The sequence below is a fragment of the Staurois parvus genome, unplaced genomic scaffold (genome assembly GCF_062004578.1).
Source record: "Staurois parvus isolate SC_StPar_1 unplaced genomic scaffold, SC_StPar_1.0 ptg000562l, whole genome shotgun sequence".
NCBI lineage: Eukaryota > Metazoa > Chordata > Amphibia > Anura > Ranidae > Staurois > Staurois parvus.
Window position 1 is genome coordinate 13419850 of NW_028318358.1, and position 23490 is coordinate 13443339.

The 23490-nt window shown below is 42.3% G+C and overlaps 1 protein-coding gene across 1 annotated transcript in view; it reads right to left on the reverse strand.

Moving 5' to 3' along the window:
• LOC149450862 (hydroperoxide isomerase ALOXE3-like) overlaps positions 1–23490 on the reverse strand; it is a 55067-nt gene that overhangs the window by 30497 nt on the left and 1080 nt on the right. The window contains exons 2-6 of the mRNA XM_089691361.1: positions 18865–19063; positions 13677–13758; positions 12070–12198; positions 4449–4552; positions 562–734 (exon numbers count right to left, since the gene is read on the reverse strand). Of these exons, the coding sequence (XP_089547487.1) occupies positions 562–734; positions 4449–4552; positions 12070–12198; positions 13677–13758; positions 18865–19063 (687 nt within the window). The remainder of the gene's footprint in view (positions 1–561; positions 735–4448; positions 4553–12069; positions 12199–13676; positions 13759–18864; positions 19064–23490) is intronic.

Below are 23490 nucleotides of genomic sequence, written 5' to 3' on the forward strand. Positions count from 1 at the left end.
TGCAACTTTGCTCAGTGATGGGCAAACTTGGCGCAATATTTCAAGTTTCAGTGTTTTTGGTTTGATTATATTATTGAATTAAATTAATTATATTTATTAAATTATAATTTATGATTTTGGGTTTCAAATTGTAACATACCCGGGATGTTTACTAGACTCGTTCGGACAGATTTCAGTGAGTTATTCCTAAAAATTACAGGCCTACAATAAAAAACAAAAAACACACATTTCCATGCAAAAAAAAAAAATGTACCGCTTTGAGCACAGAAATATGGACATAATCAGACTGCTAGGGAAGTTAAAGCGTATGTAAAGCTAAAACATTTTCTTTTGGATAGAATACATATCGATTAGAACTTCTGAAGATTCAGGTTTCTTCACTTCATTTTGTTAATGAGACAGGAAGTGAATGGAAATCTCCCCAAAGGGACACAGATGGCAAAACAAAGTGTCTCAAAACTTTACTGCATCCAAATAAAAAAAATGTTGGCTATACATACAATTTAATACCAGTTTATTTTAGAATTACATCCAGAGCTCCACACCAGATAATAACTTCACCTGGAGTTCTCTCTCTAGGTTTGTGCAAGCTCCCAAGAATGGAGCCACCATGTGGTCAGTAACTGGGAAGTTCCCTGGAACTTTAACACATTTCTTTATCAGTGTGGGGTTAATCCCATTTAGATATTGGCTTCCGAAGAAAGAATCCTCCTTCCATATCTTACTCACTATATCTGAAATATAAGAATTGTAAAAATTAAGGCATATCTATGGTCAAAATGTAAAATCAGATATTCATTTCTACATTGAATTCCAGTTATTTCTTGCATATCTCTATTAACCGTTTTCCCGCCGCCCTAGAGCAGAAATACTGCTAAAGCAGGGGTCCTCAAACTTTTTAAACAGGAGGCCAGTTCACTGTCCCTCAAACCGTTGGAGGGCCGGACTATAGTTTAACAAAAAAACAAAAAACTATGAACAAATGCGGACACGGTACAGGAGATGACCAGAGACTGCGGACATACAACAGCGGTGGGAATACTGGCCTGGCCGCTCCATAAAACGCACAGACATTTCCCCCCCCAAGTGTCTTATGGAGCGAAATATACGGTAAATGCAGGACACCTTGTTGGGTCAGATCTGTGTACAATGGGGAGAGCGAGGCGGGGGGAGAGAGACGGGGGGGGGGGGGGGGGAGAAGAGAGAGACCTCTCGAACTTGAAGGATCTTGAAGTTTGTAAACTTACTTTGTTAAGTATATGCTCCCACACATTTACTTCCTTGAATTCTAAGACACATTCCCTATGCCCTGTGAGTAAGCATGTGTCACACATTTCACAGAGCCTGCCTTCTGAACTACAGAGGTGCTGATGGGAGGAGTTTCATGAGGACGAATCAAAACAGGAATCACTGCCTGCAGGCAGCAAGGTACCATGGGATTTGTAGTCCTTAGAATTTCTATTTTAACATTAGAGAAGCTGCAAAGCATGCAGGGAATCCTGGAAGTTCTGGAAAGATTGCCAGCTGATAGGCACCACTCACAATATGAAAGGATTTCACGTAAGCTTATATTGGATTGTCCAATTTAACTGTTAATAATTTGGGTCTGCACTCCAATCTCTTATTTTGTCCATTAAACTCCCTTATGCATGCTACACTATGGGGTGTGCGTTCTCTCTCTCATTTTACACAGGTTTGCAGCGTCAGCCCACGCAGCTCAGCAGCAGCACCCTCTTAGTTATTGCAACTTTTGGATTGTTTTTTTAATCTAGGCTACCCACTTTTAGACCTTATATCCAGGGCTTTTTCAGTATGACTGCTGTGGAACAGTTCCGGCACCTCCAGGACTGAATATATGTAATGGCAGGGGGTGTTGGAGGGTCTATTGATGCTGGCTGCTGGGGGATCTATTGTCACTGGAGGGAATCTATTTTTGCATGGCAGTCTTTCGTTGCTTGGAGGCGGGTAAGGGGTGGAACCAAGTCTTTTGGTGCTTGGAGGTTGGGGGGGGCAGAAGTGACTCAAAAGGGGAAAGTTTCTGCACCTAGACTTAGTGAAAAAGCAATATGGCTATAATCAGGCTTTTTTTTCTGTTTTATATTTTTAGAGTTAGATGTATGTTGAACTCCTGAATTCATTTCTCAGCCTCATTTTTAGGTGTTTATGGGTTTTTTTATCACTCACACAATCCTAATCAGGCTCTGAAAATTGCTTAGCTGGTGGAGAGCCTTATTGGGCTCATCACAGCTATTCAAATGACAGGTGATATTTTCCTGGGAGTGAGCGCAGTTTGTCTCACAGGTTCCCTGTCACACTATCCACTTTGGCTTTCCTCCCTCCAATTTAACTGTTTCATTTTTATAATATCAGGATTGTAATACAAAGTGCATGTTGTGACTATAGATTTCCTTTAATGCGATTGTAAACCTAATTTTCTTTTTTAATAACAAACATGTCATACTTACCTGCTCTGTGCAAAGGCTTTGTACAAAGCAGCCCTGATTCTCCTCTTTTCAGGTCCCCTGCCAGTGCTCCTGCCTCCTCCCCCTGTCCAGTGCCCCCATAGCAAGTCACCTATGGGGGCACTTGTGTTGGGAATGCAACAGCAAGTACTATAATGTACTATATATAGTATTGTGTGTTAATGTCACTTGACCAGTAGATGGCACTATACACTAAAGGTTACTAGTTGTGTATATCTGAAAACTTGTTTGTTCCTCTTCTCTATCATCTCTTCAGGAAGTAATCTGTCTGATATATATCTGCTGCAATGTGCTCTGTATGTTTGTAACTTAAGCCACACAAGTAAAGCCTGAATTCTGCTATCACTACCAGCGTCTTCTATAACACACAACTTGTTCCTCGCTCACTCCTGATGTGCGTTTTTTGGCCCCATTTAAACACAGCATAGCACTTCCCCGCCCCACACTCTCTACTTACCGGCTGTGACTTATAGCAGTGGGAGCCAATGGCTCTAGCTACTGCCCTAATGTCCTGTGAGGAAAGAGGAGAGAGACACTGCTCTTGGGCACAGCTCAAGATCAAGACTGAGTTAAGGTAAGTGCAAAGGCGGCTGGGAGGAAGGGCAGTTCTGCACACAGGTCTTACTTTAATGCAGAGAATGTATTCATGTAAAAAACCTTCAGCCTGTACAACCACTAAGATTTCCTTTTTTAAAAGGAGCAGCTACAGAGAGTAGTCAAGTGTACAAGTGGCTTAAAGTGTAACTAAAGGCAAATTTTTTCTCAGGTTAATTTTGGATAGAGTGGAGAGGGCTTAGATTTGCTTTGCTCCTGTCAGCTAAACAGGGTTTTTAGGGGGCTCAAAAGGTGAAGATGAATACACTATATTGCCAACAGTATTGGGACACCTGCCTTTACACACACACACACGAACTTTAATGGTATCCCAGTCTTAGTCCATAGGGTTCAGTATTGAGTCGGCCTACCCTTTGCAGCTATGTCTTGGTATGCTGATGCCTTAAGAGTTCCCTTCACTGGAACCAAGCCCAACCCCTGAAAAACAACCCCACACCATAACCCCCTCTACCAAACTTGGCACAATGCAGTCAGGCAAGTACCTCTCTTGGCAAATGCCAAACCCAAAAAACTGTGGGGCCAAGGACAACTTCCTGGAACTATGTACAAGTTTTTACAGCTAAATCCTCTTTGGAGCTAGCCAGCATCTCCAGTTGTACCATCCCAGAGCCCAGATGAATCCTCCTCTCAACCAGCTATCTGAGGGAAATGCCTGAGCAGGAGATCCAGTGCCTGCCACGTTAAAGTAAGACAGTCCCGGGTAGTTATTCTGGTTTCCCACCAGAGTGCTCCCTCCCTTTTCCGGCCCAGGGGGTGCAGGACTACTCGCTCAGTCCATCTCCTGTGTTTCTGGTGGGTCTGACTGCTACTAGGTCTTCTAGCTGGGCTGCGCCTTCCCTGCTACACATGGTTCTCTCAGGGTCCTGTTATGTTCCAAGCTTTTCTCCTTCCATGCTCCCTGTCTGAAAGTGAGCTTCTCCCATCTGGGCCCCCTTCCCAGGCTCCTGCTCTCCAGTCTCACTTCCTCTCCATCTTCCACCCAAACTTTCCTGCTGCTGAGCAGGCTCAATTACTCTTAAAGGCTGTCTTGGCCCCTTGCCAAGCCTCCTGTTGGGAATTGGCCAGGACCCTCCAAGAGTACAGACCAGTCACTGCTTCTAGATCTTTCTCCAAAGTCTTAGAGCAAGGGGGACATTCCAGAAAACTGGTCTGCAGAGCCTCTCCGCTCTGACCCAAATTTGACCTCGACAGCCATCACACCCAGGCTGCTACTCAGCCTCTAACTAGCAATTGGAACTAGAGCTCCCCGTAGCAAACTAGGAGGGTGTTAAATAGATAGTATTTACAGACTGAGTTATTGAATTAATTTTCACATAGCATAACGGAATTTGAGATGCAGATTATACACACCTGAATATTGTGATCTTCTCAGGGAAGACACTAGTTTGATGTCTTCCAGAATATGCCACGAATCAGTGTTGATGGCATATCCATTCAGCTTTGCTTCTAAGCCACTAAGAGAAGAAGAAATAGGACAATGATTATTAATACCTTCATTATGGATTGATAATGCTGGTGCACAGAAGTCTGTACCTAGGCAATCCCACATGATGTCCAGCCTTTCCCTACAAATCTTTTATCTGAAGGGTCAGAACTACTAGACCACAAAACTACAGCCAATCAACCAACCATGGCATGTAACAGCCATTCTGAGGCTTGTACACCAGGGAAATTAAGAGGAACCCTTGCCTTGGGCAAAAAGATTGTTTGGCTGGTTATGACCTTAAAATTCCTCAGTGAGGAGCACCAAACTGTATTTTAACCACATTTATAGACACAACTACACTCCAAAATACTTATTTTGTAAACTGTGTTGTATCGGTCTTATCTAACCCTGTCTTGCAGCAAAAAAAGTTCTAGGACAGTGGTTCTTAAAGTTATGGCCACTTTAAACCAAGTCACAGATGCGGTGGAACACCAAAGCCTACAGTCATCATGCAGCTGGTGATGTGTAGGTTACAACTGGTATGGGTGGTGTTAGTGATGCATGAAATCATACGTTGGCACTGGAGTGGATAAAATTGATCACTTATTCAGATGTGATGTTGTGTTGCGGTCTCATGACATTTTAAAATGTAGTTTATTTTTCTCATATATTCTTATAGTTCTATTCCTAGAAATTACTGTAATTTTAAAGATGCATGATGGAATGACAAATGAAGTTCCCTTATTGGATATTTGTTATTTAGCAAGCTGGGAATTTGAAATCAGCCTTACGATTAAAGAATTCTAGGTATGGATATTTTAACAAAATGACATTGGTCCATACCTGGAATTCTTCTTTAAGCACTTGTTCTGTGAAACACTTTTAGGCACCATGTGATAACCGCTTATGAGAGGCATGCGATCGATGATAAACCTCCATGTTTGCCATTAAACTGCGTGGAATTTTTTTCATGATTTGATCTTTATGCTGGACCCGCCAACGTCATGGATCTGTGGTGTACATGCCATAAGAAGAGTGGACATTGGCTGGATTTCCCTAGCAGAGCAGTGGCTTAACCTAACAATTGGATATTTAACACATTCAGCAAACTAGGACCACACCGCTAACATTAAAAATCAGTGTATGATAAATTTGACAAGTTCAAGGATTAAAATTGCGCATGCGAGTTAATGTTTGAACAAGTTTGCTCACATATGCATGTAGTTTTCTCCACTGGAGGTGTTGCTAGTTTTGGAGCGGTACTGCACCTGGAGGGGAAGTTAAGGGAAATTTGGTTTCTCTATGCTTCCATTGAGCAGCATTTTGATTGGCTACACTGCCTTCAAGTGACACTGGTGGCCATCTTGGGTCATGCAGAGTCTTTAAGTCCCTGCCCCTGGGTTTTGGTATGCATTTGTGAATCAGTGTAGGGAGAGCATACCGATCTGTCAACACTGATTGCAGGGAGTAGGGAAAGCTCAGGGCCTATGTCTGCACTTCAGCAAACTCCCTTTTGGGTTGGACCTGCCAGGTCGCCTTCCACCCCCCTTGGGATGTCTTCAGTTTGGACCCACTACAGCTGACTCTCTGCTGCATTGACTAAGTTCCAGGCTGGTTAAACTTACCAGCCAGTTGTTGTACTGTTGCAAGTTCTTCAATAAATCAGTTACTGCACTCCAGGCCTTTGCGTGTTTACTGCAGTTGCAGCACGCTGCACCTACCCAACATTCACATGCAAAATATTCTTGCAATTTTTTATTTTGTTTTTTGTAAATCAGCCTCACCGTCTTTCCAGAAGATACCGCTTTTCCTCTACTACAAGGTTGTCTTTATTTTAGTTTCCTCTGGTCCATATACTTGTTTTGTAAGTGAAAGTGACTATGATTCACTTTTCAAAGTGAATGTTGACTTAGTTTAGCAAATAAGAAAGCAGTGTTCACTTCAGTCTTTGAAGCACAAATTGGCTAGTTCATACTACCCACACAAGAAAACTGGCTAGGAAAGGAAAATTATGGTAACATTGGATACAACTTTCAATCTATGGACGCATACATGTGGTATTAGCCCCACCTACTTCTGCCCACAGGACAAGTGCAAAGCTAAAAAGAGTTAATGCCCACACAACAGTCCATTCTCTGCCCATCACCAAGAACAAACTGGGTGGGTTTAGCATTCCTTTAGCAAAGGAAAATTATGGTAAGTATTTGATACAGATTTCTATTTTCCTGGCGCCAACATGGCAGAATACATGTGAAAGACCAATAACTAGCTACTAGGGTGGGAAGCTTAAGCAAATCCTGTCTTATGAGAAAGTGATTAAGCTACCACCTTTCCGCCAAAGACAGCTTTAGTGAGTACTACTAAGTCTATCAGTATGCTGAAAGAACATGCCAAAAGGACCTGATTGACGGTCATGCCCATTGGCTGTCATCTCTGCTTAACATGTCCATGATGTCCAGATGCTGCTGGTGGTACATAGTTAGTCTGGCTGGATCAACTGTGGGTGTATCTATCTGGATTTTTGTCTTTTTTTTTCAGAGGAAGGCAAAAAAGTTAGAAAAAGTATCAAATTTGCTCCTGCAGGGGAAACAATTCCTTCCTGATTCCCCGAGAGGCAGTTAGAATATAACTGGTTACTAACATTTATAGGCAAAGTTGATCCAGGGAATATCCATGTATCAAAGAAAGAATCCAGACCTTTAAAGCAATCCACTGAGCTGGCCAGAACCAGCTCTTGGAGTCTATTCCACATTTTCACAGCTCTTACTGTGAAGAAACCTTTCCATATTTGGAAATTACATTTATTTTCCTCTAGACGTAAAGAGTGCCCCCTTGTCCTCTGATGACCTCAAGGTGAATAACTCCACCTAGTTCACTATATGAACCACTGATTCATTTATACATGTTCATGTCCCCCCATAATCTCTTCGAGAATTCAGCTCCTCTAATCTTTCCACATAGCTGAGCTCCTCCATGCCTCTTATCAGTTTGATTGCACTTCTCTGTACTTTCTCCAGGTCCAATGTTCTTTGTGCAGCACTTACTTCAGGTGGCTGCAGCCCAGCCATATAGCAGGCCCTTAGAATTAACTTAGGAACCACAAGGCTCTTGTGTGCTGGAGCCTTATACCATTGATGGTTTCTAAAGAACTAGGTATAGCTGTTATGGCTAGCTAAATGACTGTTTGCAAGTTTTCTTTTATCTGGATGTATTGGAGTACTTCACCTAAAGTTGGTAAAAGCAAACCCAATATGGGATAGGCAAACAAATGCCCACAGGATCTTGATGTAATGGCACAGCGAAGCTGTCAACTGCTTGGAGCTCAAAGAGCATGCCCAAGGGTTCTTATACTAGAAGCTAGCCTCAGATGAGGCAAAATGTCCACCTGGTAGAACAATTGAGCACCATCTGCGATACCCTTCCCATCTGCTCCAACATCCAAATCCCTAGGACAGGCCCCTGGAATGTACCACCTCCACAAGGGGCATTCTCTGAAAGGCTGCTCCAAAAATGCCAGCGCACATGAAAAAAGCACCATGGACAGCACCCAAATGCACCTGTAGCAAGTGCACTAATCTGGCTGCAATCACCTCAAGCCCCAGGTGGAGCACAGGGAAAGTGAGGATAGACGCCTAGGTGGCAGCCTTACCAATCTGAAAAACAGTTGTCTGACCCAAAGGCTCAGGAAGCATTCATAGATTTAGTAGAGTGCATCTTTTCTGGATGGGATAGAACCTGAATGCTAGACCATGGGGTTGGATGATGGTATGCTGAACTGGAGGCAGACCAAAGAATTGAATAAGGATGTCCTGTTTGAGGAGTCAGCTTGTCCCCTGAAGAATAAAGGCCTGTAAAGGCCCAGGGTAAATTGCCTTACATGAGGTTACCCTCAGTTCTTAGCTTCATACAAAAGTGGAGATCCAGATTCCTCCTGGTCCAGACAGCTTGAATGCAAAGTTATCAATGAGGCACAGCACTCTTGCTTGAGCTGTGAGTAGAACCATTCAAATATTCCCAAGGTGGGTCAGTTCCAGTGATCTATGAAGGTTCTTCACCCATCCAAATTAATGGAATATCTGGAGAACCATGCCAGGTTGCTCGATAGAGCCTGCGGCAATTGTTCCCCAACAGGGGATCATGTAAGGATCCTACCATGAGAATGTTTCAGGAAGGCAATACGGTTAGTACTGGGTCCAGCATTCTTATACATGAGGTGCTGATGAGAGGATGAGGGAGAGGACCCCAGATTGGTAGTGCATGGGTCCAATAGCAAGGCAAAGAAATTGCTGAAAGGATGGGAACATTAGTTATCTTTGATGCGCACAAAAGCCAGACAGTATCCATGGCTCATTTTGTTCTTCTCCACTGGTAAACTTAGCTGCCTTAAAGGAAAATAGTCAGCAGGGGCAAAGATTGAACATAAAGTACCAGCTTACCCTCTGTTCCTCCTTGCCAACTGAAGTTGGCCTGCTCTCTGCTGTGAGAGGATGTATGTTGTTGGTAGTAACAGTACTGGATTGTAGCTTAAGTTATTCACAATAACCTGGCTATGGAAACTTCACACAGGCTCACAGCAGTCCTTTGCAACGATGAATAGTGGGTAGCAGAGCTTCTGTCTGCATTGAAGCCATCTTGGAAATGGGCAAAGAGGTAGTCTTGCCCAACTCCAAGATGGCCAACGGTGGAGTAGTTGCCCAGACCAAAGATAGCAACCATGTTCCATGTGAATCTTTATGCATCATTCCCTTGAATGTAAACACCCAACTTTTCTTCCACAATGGCCACTAGAATGCACACTGGACATGAGGACATTCACATATAAATTCCAAAAAACTAGAAAACATACTTGCCTTGGAAATGTATCACAGTTCTATGGATCCACTCACTTCTGAAAGGCAGGCTCCAAACAATGAGAGCACGTTTGACAAACATAGCTCTGGCTACACCCAACATTTCACCCCAAAAGAACAGAAGGGGTTCCCTGCATTTATCAGAGCTTTTAGCATTCTGAGGTCAGGGACTGTGCTACAAGAGGCTGAACCTGCATGGAAAACCACCAGGGTGGCAGATAAGGGTTTCTTCTCTTCACACTGGCTGTGAGTTCCATGAGGAAAAAAAAGGGAATGGGCTGTCGTGTAGGTATTAATTCTTTATAGCTTTACACTGGTCCTGTGTGAGGAAGCAGGCAGGGATACTACCACATGTACGATACCATATTGGTGCCAGGAAAATGAGCCATAACACTATGAATTGCTACCATGCATAACATATGCAGGCAACCCCAGAAAATTGGTGTAAACCCACTCTAAATCCCTCCATGCATTTATATTGAACATTGTTTAGCTGTAGTCATGCAATCAACTTGAAGGTTGATTCTGACTGAAGTCAGCTTTGTGCTAAACCTTGTCACAATTATTTGACAGAACTGTACAGTAACCATCAGGATCATGGCCAACTTTCAGTTTGAGATTTGAAGTCTGCTACGTATTAAAAATATAAATTTATAAATATGCTGGTGAGTTACTATATTTGATTTGTAGTATATGTGTAGCACCCCTGTCCTGAGCTGGCTATATTTATGGCTCAGCTCAAGCCAGCTGAGCTGCAATTAATTTTTCAGGTCTGCTCAGGTTTTCCCAAAACCTGGTGGCTGATTGCTTCTGTCTGCTGTTGGAATATTCAAGCAATAGAGTGGGAAGATCAATCATTGGGGTTATTGACCCAGAAGGCGTGGCTGGGGAGGATGTGATCAGTCTCTTCTCCCTGCGACTTCCCCCCTGGGAGGGGGGGGGGGGGTGTTCTATTGAAACTAATGCTACTAGGCCTCAGCAGGTAGTTTGGGCTGAGGGCCTGAAGGAAACTTGCATGTGGAAGCTTGGCTGGAGAGATGGAGGCCCTTTTAACTGTAGCTCCAGGTATGCAAGTACGTCTTGAGGGTGACACACCAGAAGTTATTGCTGAAGGATTGTGACAGAAGAGAGGACAGCCAGTAAATCTGTAACCCTATCAGCATTATTTTTAAGGCTGCTACTACAGGATCTAATACTTCTGGAACAAGATAGCGGTCCAAGTTTTGTGAGTGCCTTAGTTATCCTGCACCCTCAACCCTCCTCCCTGCACTTTGTTCAAGACCTGCAGTAAACCATAAAAACACCTTTAAACTGGAACCCAATTTTGTCATTGTCCTTTTGGGACTGGAAATGGGGCAGGCAGCCTCTGAACAGTAAAGGGGAATCCGTTATTTCCAACAGCTCCTTCGGGGTCACTGCTACATATGAAATTCATGGATATTAAATAACTACGTTTTCTGGGTTAGAATAAAAGCATTGATATATACGGTATTTTTTGTTGGAGTATCCGCAGAAATATGTCTGATGCATGAATGAATGCAGAGCATGAAAACAAAACTCTACAAGAATGATTATCTTGCCCTCCTGAGGATTTACCCCCCTTCCTGGCCAGACCATTTTTTGCGTTACGGCGCTGTGTTACTTTAACTGACAATTGCGCAGTCATGCAACACTGCACCCAAATGAAATTTACATCATCCCCACAAATTGAGCTTTTTGGTGGTATTTGATCACCTCTGCATTTTTGTTTTTTGTGCTATAATAGACAATTGAGAAAAAAAAAATTTGACTTTTTGCTATTAAACATGTCCAGTAAAAAAATCAAATTTAGGGCAAAATGTATTCTGCTACATGTCTTTGGGGAAAAAAAAAATCCCAATACATATAAAATTATAATGGTTTACGTGATGTTAGCGTTTACAAATTGTGGTATAGATATTGAATTTTTCTCTTCTATTTTTACTAGTAATGGCAGTGATCAGTGACTTATAGCGGGACTGCAGCAGGCTCTGACACTGGGAGGAACTAACTGTCACTGACATCCCCAGTGAAACCAATAAAGTGATCAGCGCTAAAAAAAAACACTGACACTGTACTAAGAACACTGGGCAGGAAGGGGTTAGCATGAGGGGCGATCAGAGGGTTAACTGTGTGCTGTTTTACTTGTCTGTGCTTCATTGTAATCACACTGCTTTGCATCTCTGCTTCGCTTGCGCCCCCTACCCGGAGATTCAAAATCACGTACATATGTGATTTTACGCAGCTGTGCCGCCCTGTAGCAGTATATCATCTATAGGGCGGTTGGGAAGTGGTTAATCACGATTCAGGAGCGAATTTAGCAAAGACAGGCCCCCATATGACTGCAAAGTGTTGGCTCTGTGCAGGCATGGGAAAACAGGGAATTTCCTTCAGTGAAATCTGCTGGATGCGTCAAAAGGTTTCCCAATTGCTTTACCCACTGATCTCAAAGTGCAATGTGTAGCAAGTTAAATAAGATCACATGACCGCAGTATGTACTGTACAAAATAAGGTACTAGGTAACAATATTTTCATGGTTTCTAAAAACTGTAGCTTATATTGCCTTTTCATACCCATGGTATTTGCTTTATCTGCGCTTTGGGAAAGTCAACTACCCATCAATGTTAATATTTAATGTCTAGGGTTTCTAGCAGATCAGTAGATGTTTGATACATACGTGGAATATGATGTAAACGTAAAACTGGCGCGCTTCAGGAAGGAGAACTGTTCATTAGGAGGCAGATTCTGAGGATCATCATTGGCTAGATCAATGCAGTGAGGGGTACCTTCTGCATAAACTTTCCACCTACAGAATAGAATATTATTAAAGGTCCAGCTACTAGAACCAAGTCAGTGTTTAGTCACAGCGGTTATAAAATGACAGGTTTAAAGTCCACCTCCAGACAGAATTTCCATTTTGTTTTGGATAGAACGTGGAAGTGTTGGAGCTTCTGTCAGGTTTTTATTATTGCCTGTCTCCCCATTGGGACTGGCAAGACAAAATATCTCTCCAAAGAGGACAGAAACAAAAACACAGTTTAGTAGATTGGGTTGAGTTAGGTCGGATCTTCAGACAAATGTTTTATAGCTACCACTGTCCCATTTTACGGTTTCATGGATGTCAGAGACAAAAACAGTAAAGGGGAAATCTGTCCAGTGGGGTCACAGGCAGAAATAAACCTGATAGGAATTTCAACATTTCCATAATGTATCCTATTTCAACATTTCCATAATGTATCCTAAAACAAAAAGTCAGGCATTAGTCTAATGAAAATATTGCTGCTACAGAATTCATTAGCTTTATAGCAGCTTTGCGCTAACTGAAAGTCACTTTTCACAATGCACTGGCAGATATGTAATTATCTGTTAAAGAAAATTGAGAGAACAGAGATGAGATCACTTTTCTATTTGAAATGTTTTAATGGGAACGTGTTCCAGTTAAAAAAACTTTACATTGTGAAGGTGCCACACACCAACAGCTCAGTGTGTAATAACGAGAAGTTGCCTCAGCTTCCTAAGCTACGTCCATTGACACATTTTGCCCCGCCTCTGGGGCTTAGTCATAGAAATGGGATTGTGGAGCAAGAGAAATGCTCTACAGCCATGACTGATTTGAGTGCATATACAGTACACAAGAATTTAGCAAGAGGTTGAAAAAAGTGAAAATAGGCATTTTAAAAAATGGTTGTAAATCTCTATAAATGAAAAAAAAGGAACAGTATACTCCTCTTTAGCGTGTACTAGCCTCAATCCATAGCACCAAATGTGATTTCTGTCCCCTCTTTCATCTGCTATCTGCATTAGTCAATTCTGACAGGTTATCCCCACACCACAACATTTCTGGAGATAGTCCTGCCCTCCAGACATAGATAATTGACAGCCTCAGCTGTGCATGTTTCCCTATGAGGCTGTGTAGAGGGGGTGTCCTTTCCCTCCACTCAGGTCTCAGATTACACTCAGCTCTTGCCTGTGTGTTGCAATGTGTGACATCAGATCCCTGTCCCATCATGATGGAGCTGAGAAATGGTCTTTGATCTATGTTTTAGAAGACTTCAGAGAAGACAGAATGATTGGTTTCATGTGCATCAGCCGAGGCTAGTTACTTCAATGGGTACACTCCCTCTACAGAATCTCATAGGGAAACATATATAGCAAAGGCTGTCAACCACCTTCTGTGTGCTGAAGGATGGGCAGGGCTATTGATGAACAACGCAAATACCATATCCTATAGTGGACAACCCCCTCCCACCATACAGAGATAGGATGCATGTGCTAACCACTCACTTGTATGTATCTCTATTCATCTCCAGTTCTAATTTTCTTTGTTGCTTGATAACAGGGTGTGTATTCTTAGTTATCACAACACCTAAAACAGAACAAGTTATGCATTCACATTTACTACTACACCACTATGTAACACATCAATCCAATATGGGTACCAAACAGCCAATCCCAGTGAACACTGAACTCTATAATGCTATTAATGTTTGTGCTCTACAGAATCAGATACACAATTATCAAAATTTCACTGTAACCCTTAGCAGCTTGGCATTAGATGTTCTAAGTCTGGTGCAGTTATTACAATAAAGATTGTGTAACTGGTTGTGTTAATAAACTAATACAGTGTCATGGGCTGAACTACAAATATACTAGAATAATAAAAACAGTAGTTATAGTAAAGTTATCTTACAAATGCCCCCCTTCCCTCCAGCAAACCTCCAATTCTTACACTTACCCGTCTCCACCATTCTCCAAGATGTTTGGGTACGGTATACTGAGAGCCACATAGCCTATTTTCCAAGAGTCCCAAAACCAGGCTCTGCTTTTTCTGCACATGTGTGAAAAACCCTCGATAGAAAAGCTGTCCATTGCTGAGACAAATAGCAGATGGCCTTTCGCTATTAGTGGTGGTTACTAATTGTTTTTTATCTGTGTACCTTTTTGGCAGTCCATTTCAATAAATTGTACCCATTATGGGAGGGAGCAAAGGCTGAACTATGGGTCAGAGATAATAGAAGCATACATAGTGCACCATACTGAGGGGTGGATGAGGCTGGATTGCACTAACATTGGGAGGTGCTTAAACAGTTATAGCAAAATAAAGCCCAGGCATAGTTTGCAGGGGTCTGGAATGGATAACACAAAATGCATGTGCAAAACTATTAAAAAAAAAAAAAGTAGTAAGAAATAAAGTTTTGTAGCTGGGTGTCGCCCGCTGTGTGCATGCATACTGCGCTTTTATTCCCCCCTTCCGGAGGTGATGCAGCCAGGCACAGGACACTTGGAGATGTAGTCCTAAAGAGGTGCTGTACAATGGAAGCTATTGGGGTTGGACTCTTTGCGAACAAAGAACTTTTTTGCAGGCATTCTGAGAGCGATCGGAAGTACAGTGTTGAGTCAGGAAATGCATACCTGGGGGGGGACCAGTTGCTGTGTGCCTAAATCAGTGAGGACTAGAGCTGAAAGACTAGTTGCGAGGACACACTTGTGAGGACCTGATCCTGACAACTGAGCCTTCTAGGACAACTGATTGCCGAGTATAATGGGACCAGATCTGTTGCATACCGGGAGTGGTGAGTGGAACTACTGAGCTTACCCCCCCCCCCCCCCACTGCCTACAGTTAATGCTAATAGAGACTCCCCTTACAGCTGAACAGCCATCCATTGAGTACAGCCTTAGAGGGACAGCAGAACATGTAGCACTACCCCCTTAGGAGTCACCAAGTTATTTTTGGGCTCCCTGTCATTCCGGATCCCTCTCTGAAAGCTCAACCCCTGCCGACACCACAAGTTTCCTTTAACCAGAGTAAACAGCAGAAAGTAAACACAGATTGGAGTAAACTGATATGAGGTTTATATTAAGCTTCAATGTGAACTTGGTTGAACAATACAAATTGGTATTGATACTTGGAATGGCAATAATTACTCTTGGCAACTCTAATCAAAGAAGTAACACAAAGCAGTTTAATCAATGTTAGCAGGACTGCTTTTCAGAAATTAACACAATGCCTTCGACCAGAGGTGGTGGCAACCCCAGTGAGCAATACGATCTAGCAATAATGGGACTAGCTCACTTTGGGCCCTCAGTCTGACGACAGTTTAAATCTGAGGCAAGAGCTCTTTGACCAGGGTAGTCAATGTCCCTTTAAGTGCAGTGAGGACTTGTTTGCACGCTCGCTGGGGCCCAGTTAGTGCACAAGTAGGCAGGGATTTAGGTGATAGTTCCTGATTGGATTGATACAAAGGGAGAGAAGAAAGGACAAGACCTTTCCCTTTAGCGACACGTGTTGTCTCCTTTAATTTGCTGGGAAAATAGCAGCTTTTAAGCAAAGTGTTAAACTGGCAAATGGGCTTGTTAGCAAAAGGGCAACTCCATTCTGGGATGCGGTGGCCAATGCCATTTGTGATAGAAATTCCTTTAAGAGGATAGGCCAATGGTTCAGGGAGCACTGATGTGGTATGGCCTGCAGAAGGTCAGCTCTGATGATCTGACTGTACTGCAAATGTGTTCAACAGTGGCTATGGGAACTAGGACGCAACACATGTTAACTGAATGCAATGTGCAGAACTGTGTGCAGGTAAAGTAGCAGGTATGAGGAGGCTGTCAGTATTCTCTTGCTTAACCGGTGTATTGGACTCACCCCCAATCAGCTTTCAACAGGTCCTGATTGTGTCTCACGGCGGATGGGGGCCCCCCCACAGGTTCTCCAGCTTCACGTGCAGCATTCCGTCCAGCCACTGTTCTCCGGGTCACCTGCTAGTAGACGGTCTTGCTGAACAAGGCGGAAAAGTCCTTGCTTCTCCCCTCTCTGCGGCCTGGTCTGGTTCTCCAGCAGTCAGTACAACTCTCATTCGGCTTATGCTTTCCAGCTCTCTCCCATCTCACTTCCTGTCCAGTCTCCCAGGCTTTGGTATATATCTGCCCCCGCTCACATGCCAGCACTTCTGGGAAAAGTAGTCCTTTGATACACTGCTCCCCAGCAAAGTCTTGTGATTCAGTATATAAGGTCCATGGGGCTGCTCTGCAGAATGTGAGTGCCACTGAATTTACAGGACACCGCCATAGTGTTGGTTTTAACATCTTGCAGCTGACATAGTAAGGGTGTTACACATTCACCACCTTACAGACAGGCCCCAGCAATAGCTGACTAACACTGACAATTAGGTGGCAGCACTTTATGGCCACCTCCAAGGGTTTCCTTTTGTCAGGAATGCATACACCCCACCCACTATTGGGATTGTATGTGTAGTGTGCACATGAGGACCTATAGTTGATGCCCTTACTATTAACCGTTTGCACCAGTTATTCAGATTAGCATTACCACAGTTCAGTTATTTTATGAGCCAATATTCATATCTAGTGCTGAATCTTTAAACCTAATTGCTAATCAACACATATTTAGTTGATGTGCGAGCACCCATGTGACCTGCCTTTTAGAATGTCCTTGTAAATTGCAATGTGTGGGGAGAACAAAAACAAGGAAACTTGGAGTGCATTTGAGTGAACACATCACATATTGAAAACATCAAAAAGGATTCAGGCATCATAGCTTATCTAATCATTTTAGAAAGTTTCATAATAAGGACCCTAAACTTTTAAAATTCTGTGGGATTGACAAGGTAGAGCCCTTTTGGAGAGGGGGTGATTTAAAAAAAATTCAACATCACAGAATGAAAATAGATGGATTCAAAAATTAGATACTTCGATTCCCAAAAGGTTAAATGTAGAAATAAATTTGAATGGTTTCCTGTCCAAATGGTAAAAGATACCAAAGTTCACCTGGAGCATGTGTTTGGGGTGACCCTTGACAGTCAGAATGCATAATTTTGGGGGTATTTTTATTACACATATGAATTTAATCTTAAAAAATAATAATTAAATTATATTTTTATCATTTTATCATAAAAAACCTAAATGTTTATGTAGTGTGATGTACTCAGCAATGGTTAGGTGTAGGAAATGCAATATTACATTATAGGTTTTGAAGCCAGTACACCCTTCAGGAAGTATATAGTAGGAAGTGGGACACCAGAATGGGAGGTTCTTCGGAATGAGATAAAGACAAGAACCGGAGATTATGGTCTATGAGGGGCAAAATGCGTTGATGCAAATTCCGGCTGTTTGGAGTGGCGCCACGTCCTGTGAGTGGAGCGCACATGAACCAGCGGCTCTCCGGAACCATCTTTAGCCCACTGCATTACCTTTGTTGAGGCTATCCAAGGATAACATATTACAAGGCGATTTGTTATTTTTGGAATGTGAGTGTAATATAGTTATTCATAGCTAATAAATGGCATGACATTATACTATTAGTGTTCCTTTTGCTTCCCTTTGGTATCTATCTCTTGGTAAATGGAATACATTGACGGAGTGAACCTTTCATATTATAACCATGGGTCTGGTACTCCTGGAAACATGATCACATCACACCAAAAAAAAAAAAAAAAGCTTTTGACTTTTAAGCCCATAAAGCTAGTAGTCCACTGTCTGGTGAGTGAGGAATGCACAGGGGAGGGAGCACTAACGTGATTGATATTTCTTTCAAGGTACAGAATATTCATTTTGGATATTTTTTCAGAGCACATAGCACTAGGCATAGGGACTTTATTTTGTAATGTGTTGTGTTGTGTTTATTAGCAATTATGTAGAACTGTATTTCACTTTTGAGCAGCATTCTTTAATACAATATTTGTGCAGTTGGCACAAATGGTTTGTTATAGAATAGCACGGGTTATTTGTTTAGTTTGTATCTTTAAACCGGTTCTGTCTTATTGATTCATGCACCACTTTGCCTTAAAACACCTGTACTATCCAGTTGCTGTGTCCCATTTTTTGTGTACTATTATAGAGTGGTAGCTTAAATTTTATAACAGACACTAAGGAAAAACTTTTCAAAATTGCAGGTTTGTTTAGCAAAAAAATAAGAGATGCAGTGGTGATTAAATGCCGCCAAAAGAAAGCTCTATTTGTCTCAAAAAAATTATACAAATTGTGTTTGAGTGACAATTGCTTGATCATGCCACACTACCCAAAGTGCAACAGCGCTGAAAGCTGAAGATTGGCCTGGGCAGGAAGGGGGTAAAAAGTGCCCAGTAGGCAAGATGTTAATTACAAAGGTGTGAAAGGCCTTCAGCCTATAAATAGGTGTCTGTGGAGACCAAGCAGCTTAGAGTCATGGCAGAGCAGAGACCCTATTATCCCCAGAGGCTTCTGAGGCGGCGGGGGGGGAGGTAAGTGCTACAGTATGAATACTTGAAAGTACTTGTATTCTGCTATGGGCTGCTAGAGAGATTAATAAATTAATATACAGGGAGCATATGGGGGGGGGTTGGTGATTTAAGGATTTCCACAATTAAATTCATAACAAATTTCTATATGAGGCAGATGTGAACTATTACCAAACATTAAAGTATATAGAATAGGTATATATAGTAGGAATTCAATAGAACAGGAATGATAAAGTCATCTCACCCTTCCCCTCTGGGATCTCCACAGATTTTAATATCCACTGATGCAATGGGAATTGGTAGAGCTGGCCTTTGGGGCAGGTCACAGTAACATAACTGCAGTACCAGGGATCCAGAATGAAGTTCAGGTAGCGCTCCATGTAGATCCTAATCAGCAGGAGTTCTCCAAGGTCTTTATTTTCAGCGATATTAAACTTTGTCACCTGGAAAAGCCAGAAGTGCAATCTAAGTGGTCTGAACACACTACAAATCCAAACACGAGTCATGGATAATTCAAAGAGCATGCCGGTAGAGATAAAATGACTCAGTAAAGCAGATTAAAGATCAATTAAGATATGTTTTGTACTGAACATTTGACAAAGTGTCAGTATCATGAAGATATAAGAATAAAGATGCAATATGGCTGAGGAAAATTCTTACTGGTTTGCTCTTATACCCAGAACGCTGTCACCAATAACTTACTATACACATTTGATCAGCAACCCCAACTTCCACTTTTAATCGGATGAGGTTTCAGATTAGACAACAAACTGCCCATCAGAGCCAAATATTTAAATAGAGCCATGTTGCCCCATTGACAGTCCTGCAAATGTCTGTTGATCCTTCAGTGTAGTCTACTTAATGCAGCTTCCTCTGATGGGGTGGCAATGATGCTGCAACAATGCTGCCAATCTCATACGGGCTGTCCCGGATTACACTATAGTGGGATTAAAAAAAAAATGTTGCAGGGGCATAGCTTTTAGCATTGTCACTCCTGATTTAAAAACTTATTTGTCAGTCAGCACTGGATCACACTTACTCCTGCCCACTTCTCTCGATTGGCAGCACTGCCTCTGTTCCTGAGATCTTCCCACAGTAAGCTGCAGTATCTGGGAGGTGGAGCACGCGAGACTCAAATGAAGGATTTGGCTCAGTCAGGAAAGGTAAAGGAAGTTGTGTTTACTTTATGGGGCTTGTGCATCACATAGTAAATGGGTTTGGAACTTGTTCAGACTGTCATACAGGAGTCATTAGTTGTACTTTAACTACTTCAAGTCCGGACACCTTCACCCCCTCCCTGTCCAGGCAAATTTTCAGCGCTATCACACTTTGAATGACAATTGCGTGGTCATTCAACACTGTACCCATATGAATTTATTTTGCATTTTTTAGACAGATAAAAATCCCAGTGGTGAATAAATGCCACCAAAATAGTTTTATTTTTTGCTATATAAAGGAAAAAGTCCAAACATTTTGAAAAAATTTGTTTTATAAAATTATGCAAATAAATCTCTTCATAAATCTTGGCCAAAATGTATTCAGCTATCTTTAGTAAAAAAAAAAAAAAAAAATTATATATCCAAATCAGTTTACAACCAAAAATAATGCTTTTAATTTTTTTATATTATGGTTTTTTTTAACATACCATCACCCTAGCAGTCCAGTGTCACCATAGTGACACTACTACGTGGGGGGTGATTATTTTTCTTCCACACCCATAAAGGCTGTAAAACCAATCTTTGAGAAATGCTGTGATTGGTCACAGCTTGTTACATGGTACAAGGCTGTTGTGAATAGCCTTGTAGCACGTGACATCTTGCTTACTATTCATGTGATCACCGATTGGCAAGTCAGGGATCACATGAATCGGGACCTCAGAGGTCCCATACAGCGATCGGTGTTCCGCTGTTTCCTGAGGACACAGTGGAGACCTGATCGCAGTGCTGTACATTCCCAGGGAGCGTGCACAGGCAGTTAATGGGGGCGCCGTTTATAAAAGACAACCCGCTTCAGCACTGCTCCCGTCCGGCTGTTTATGTACATGGGCCAGACAGGAAGTGGTTAATACCTTCCCATACAGCCTCCTCCTGAGTTGGTGTCATACGACGTCCTATCAGTAGGTCCCGCTCACACGGCTGCGGGGCCGCGCAGCAGTGTGATCAGTCACCAGCTGCATCCACAGGACACAGCTGATAACAGATTACTACACCGGCCCATTGGTCACATGACACTGCCAATCCGATCACATGACAATTGTATACAATGGATGGCTTCCTTTCATGCCATCCATTGTATACAATTGTGTTAGCAGTGATTGGTCAACACAGTCACATTGTACAGACAGGGCCAATCATAGCCCATCTGTATCATGCTCAATCACAGCTAATCACAACAAAAGACAATGAATCAGTTTCATTCATTAACAATGGTTGCAAATATCTATGAAATACATTGGTATTTGCAAGTGATCAGGAATTTTAGTTTTGTTTTCACATTATGATTGCTTAGAGCACACTCTCAACCAGGGTGCCTTGAGGTTTCTTCAGGAATACCTTTGCAAAAATGTCTAAAAATTGCCCAAAACATGTATATAGGCCAGTGAGTGGAACAAGCCAGCCTTTTAGCTACACAAAGCCACAGGTTCTCTCTCATTGTGCAACCTTCTAGCTGCTCCAATGACATCAATTGACAAGGAGAATGTCAGCTGCCTGCACAGCATCCTACTATGCCCCCCCCCCCCCCCCCCGCCCCTCTCCATCAGTGCTGGGATCACATTAGCTCAGTGATGGAGAAAAACAGGGAGATTAGAAACATCAGAATACTAGTCAGTACCAGTGTGCAAAGATGTATTTGATTTGGAATAAATATACTCTAATGTTGGGTGACCTACATGTGTGGATTTTGTTGCGTTATAAAAAACGATTAGAATAGTTTCACATTTAGAATGGGGTGCCTCAAGACTGTCCATAATTTTAAAGGGTACTTTGGGAACAAGGCTGCTCTTAGAAACCATGGGGCCCCCCATACAGCCAACCTGACAGTCCCCCTCCCCCCCAAAAAAAATATTCAACAGTTTACAATGCTTCAGCTATAAAATGAACACTGAGTAATTGGTACTGATCACTCATTATGTTCATTCAGGAAATGGGCTGGTAAATGTGACATTTACCGGACCTTCCCCCCACTCTATCCTGAAGGATGCTATTGTGTACTTGCAGCTGCCAACAGCAAATAGAGGGGAAGCCAGCAGCACTGTGGGGGCACACAGGGGGGGCCTGGACAGTAGGGGGAAAAGTAGAGTGGGGCACACAGGGAGGGTGATGGGTGTGGCAGGAGGCAATTACTGGAACCGATCCCCAATATGGCTCTCTGCAGAAGCTGAAACCTGGCATGGAGAGAAGAAACAATCTTCCAGCTGCTGCAGAGAGCCATACAGGGGATTGGTTCCAGTAGTTGCCCCCCCCCCCCCAGCCGATTCACCCAGCTACCTGGGCCCCGTACAGGACAGGTGGTACCCCCTTATTCACAGCTCTGCTCAGGACTGTCCATAAATTTTAGAGAGTGCCTAGACTGAAAAAAGGTTGAGAAACACTGGCCTAGAGTAGTTCAATGCTACTATGGAAACATTGCATTGCTCTGGTCCCAGTGTGTTGAAAAAGTGAAAAAAAGTGATTTTTTTTTTACATACTGTCACCAGTCAGTATCACTCATCACTGCCACAGTGATATCAGTTCTATAATAATGCTGTAGTAGATTAGTGACAATATGTTAAAAAAAAAATTGGAATTTTGTTTCTTCATTTTCAAAATAATTGTAACAGTTACAACGTCAAAAAAACTCACCATGCCTCTTACTAAAGACCTTGGACTGTATTCTCCAAAAATGGGTAATTTCAGGGGTATTTGTACTATCCTGGCATTTTTGGGCCTCAAGAAATGAGGAGATTGACTGTCAGTACATTGATAGAGTCCACAAACCATGGTATATATATCTATATATCCAACTTTCCTACAGACTAAATGTATACTAGTTTAGGGTATTTTCACCAAATAAATATAGCAGAATACATTTTGACCTAATGTTATTTATTTGCAAGATGTTATACCAGAAACTAAAAAAAAAAGTGGGTGTTTTTTTCAAAGTTTCTGGGATTTGTTTATTTAGCAAAATATGAAAAACTCAGTGCTGATTAAATACCACCAAAAGCAAGCTAGATTTGTGTGAAAAAAATAAAAAAAAAGTGTTTATGAATGTACATGTCCTGAACTGCGATGAAGAAAATAAGCAGTGAAAAATGCAATGAAGCACATCAAAAATGCATCCACAATGCAGAAATTGTGGTGTGCCCTGACAGTACCCTGCTAACACAAGCAAAAATATGTCTGCAGTGGCACCGTACAGTCAGTCACATATTGACACCCCCTGAAACGTGTACAGTGACAGTCAGTAACTTGACACAACCAGCAACCCAAAAGGTATTTAGAATGGCCTGGGTGGGTGAAAAAAAATTTGATGGGGCCCCATGGTGGCTTCTCTATGGCACTTAGCAGTGTCAACCATGACAGTATTGTCACTGATATTTATAATATGCCTAAATCAAAGACAGATAGCAGGTGGTTAAAAGTTGTCCTTGAATAGGGGACAGCACTGCAGGGAATTACTTTTGAAATTTTTAACTTTGAAGTGTGGGCAACAAACTTTAGCTAGGTACCAATAAGGTCCCTCTAATATGTGCCCTGCTAATAGCTGCTGCTTCTTACATGAAACATGTTACAAATATACAGTTTCTGACAATGTTACTGCTGAAGTTCTGGAGATGAAACTGACAGTCAGGGCTGAAGGACTGATCAGCATGGGTTCTTTTCAAATA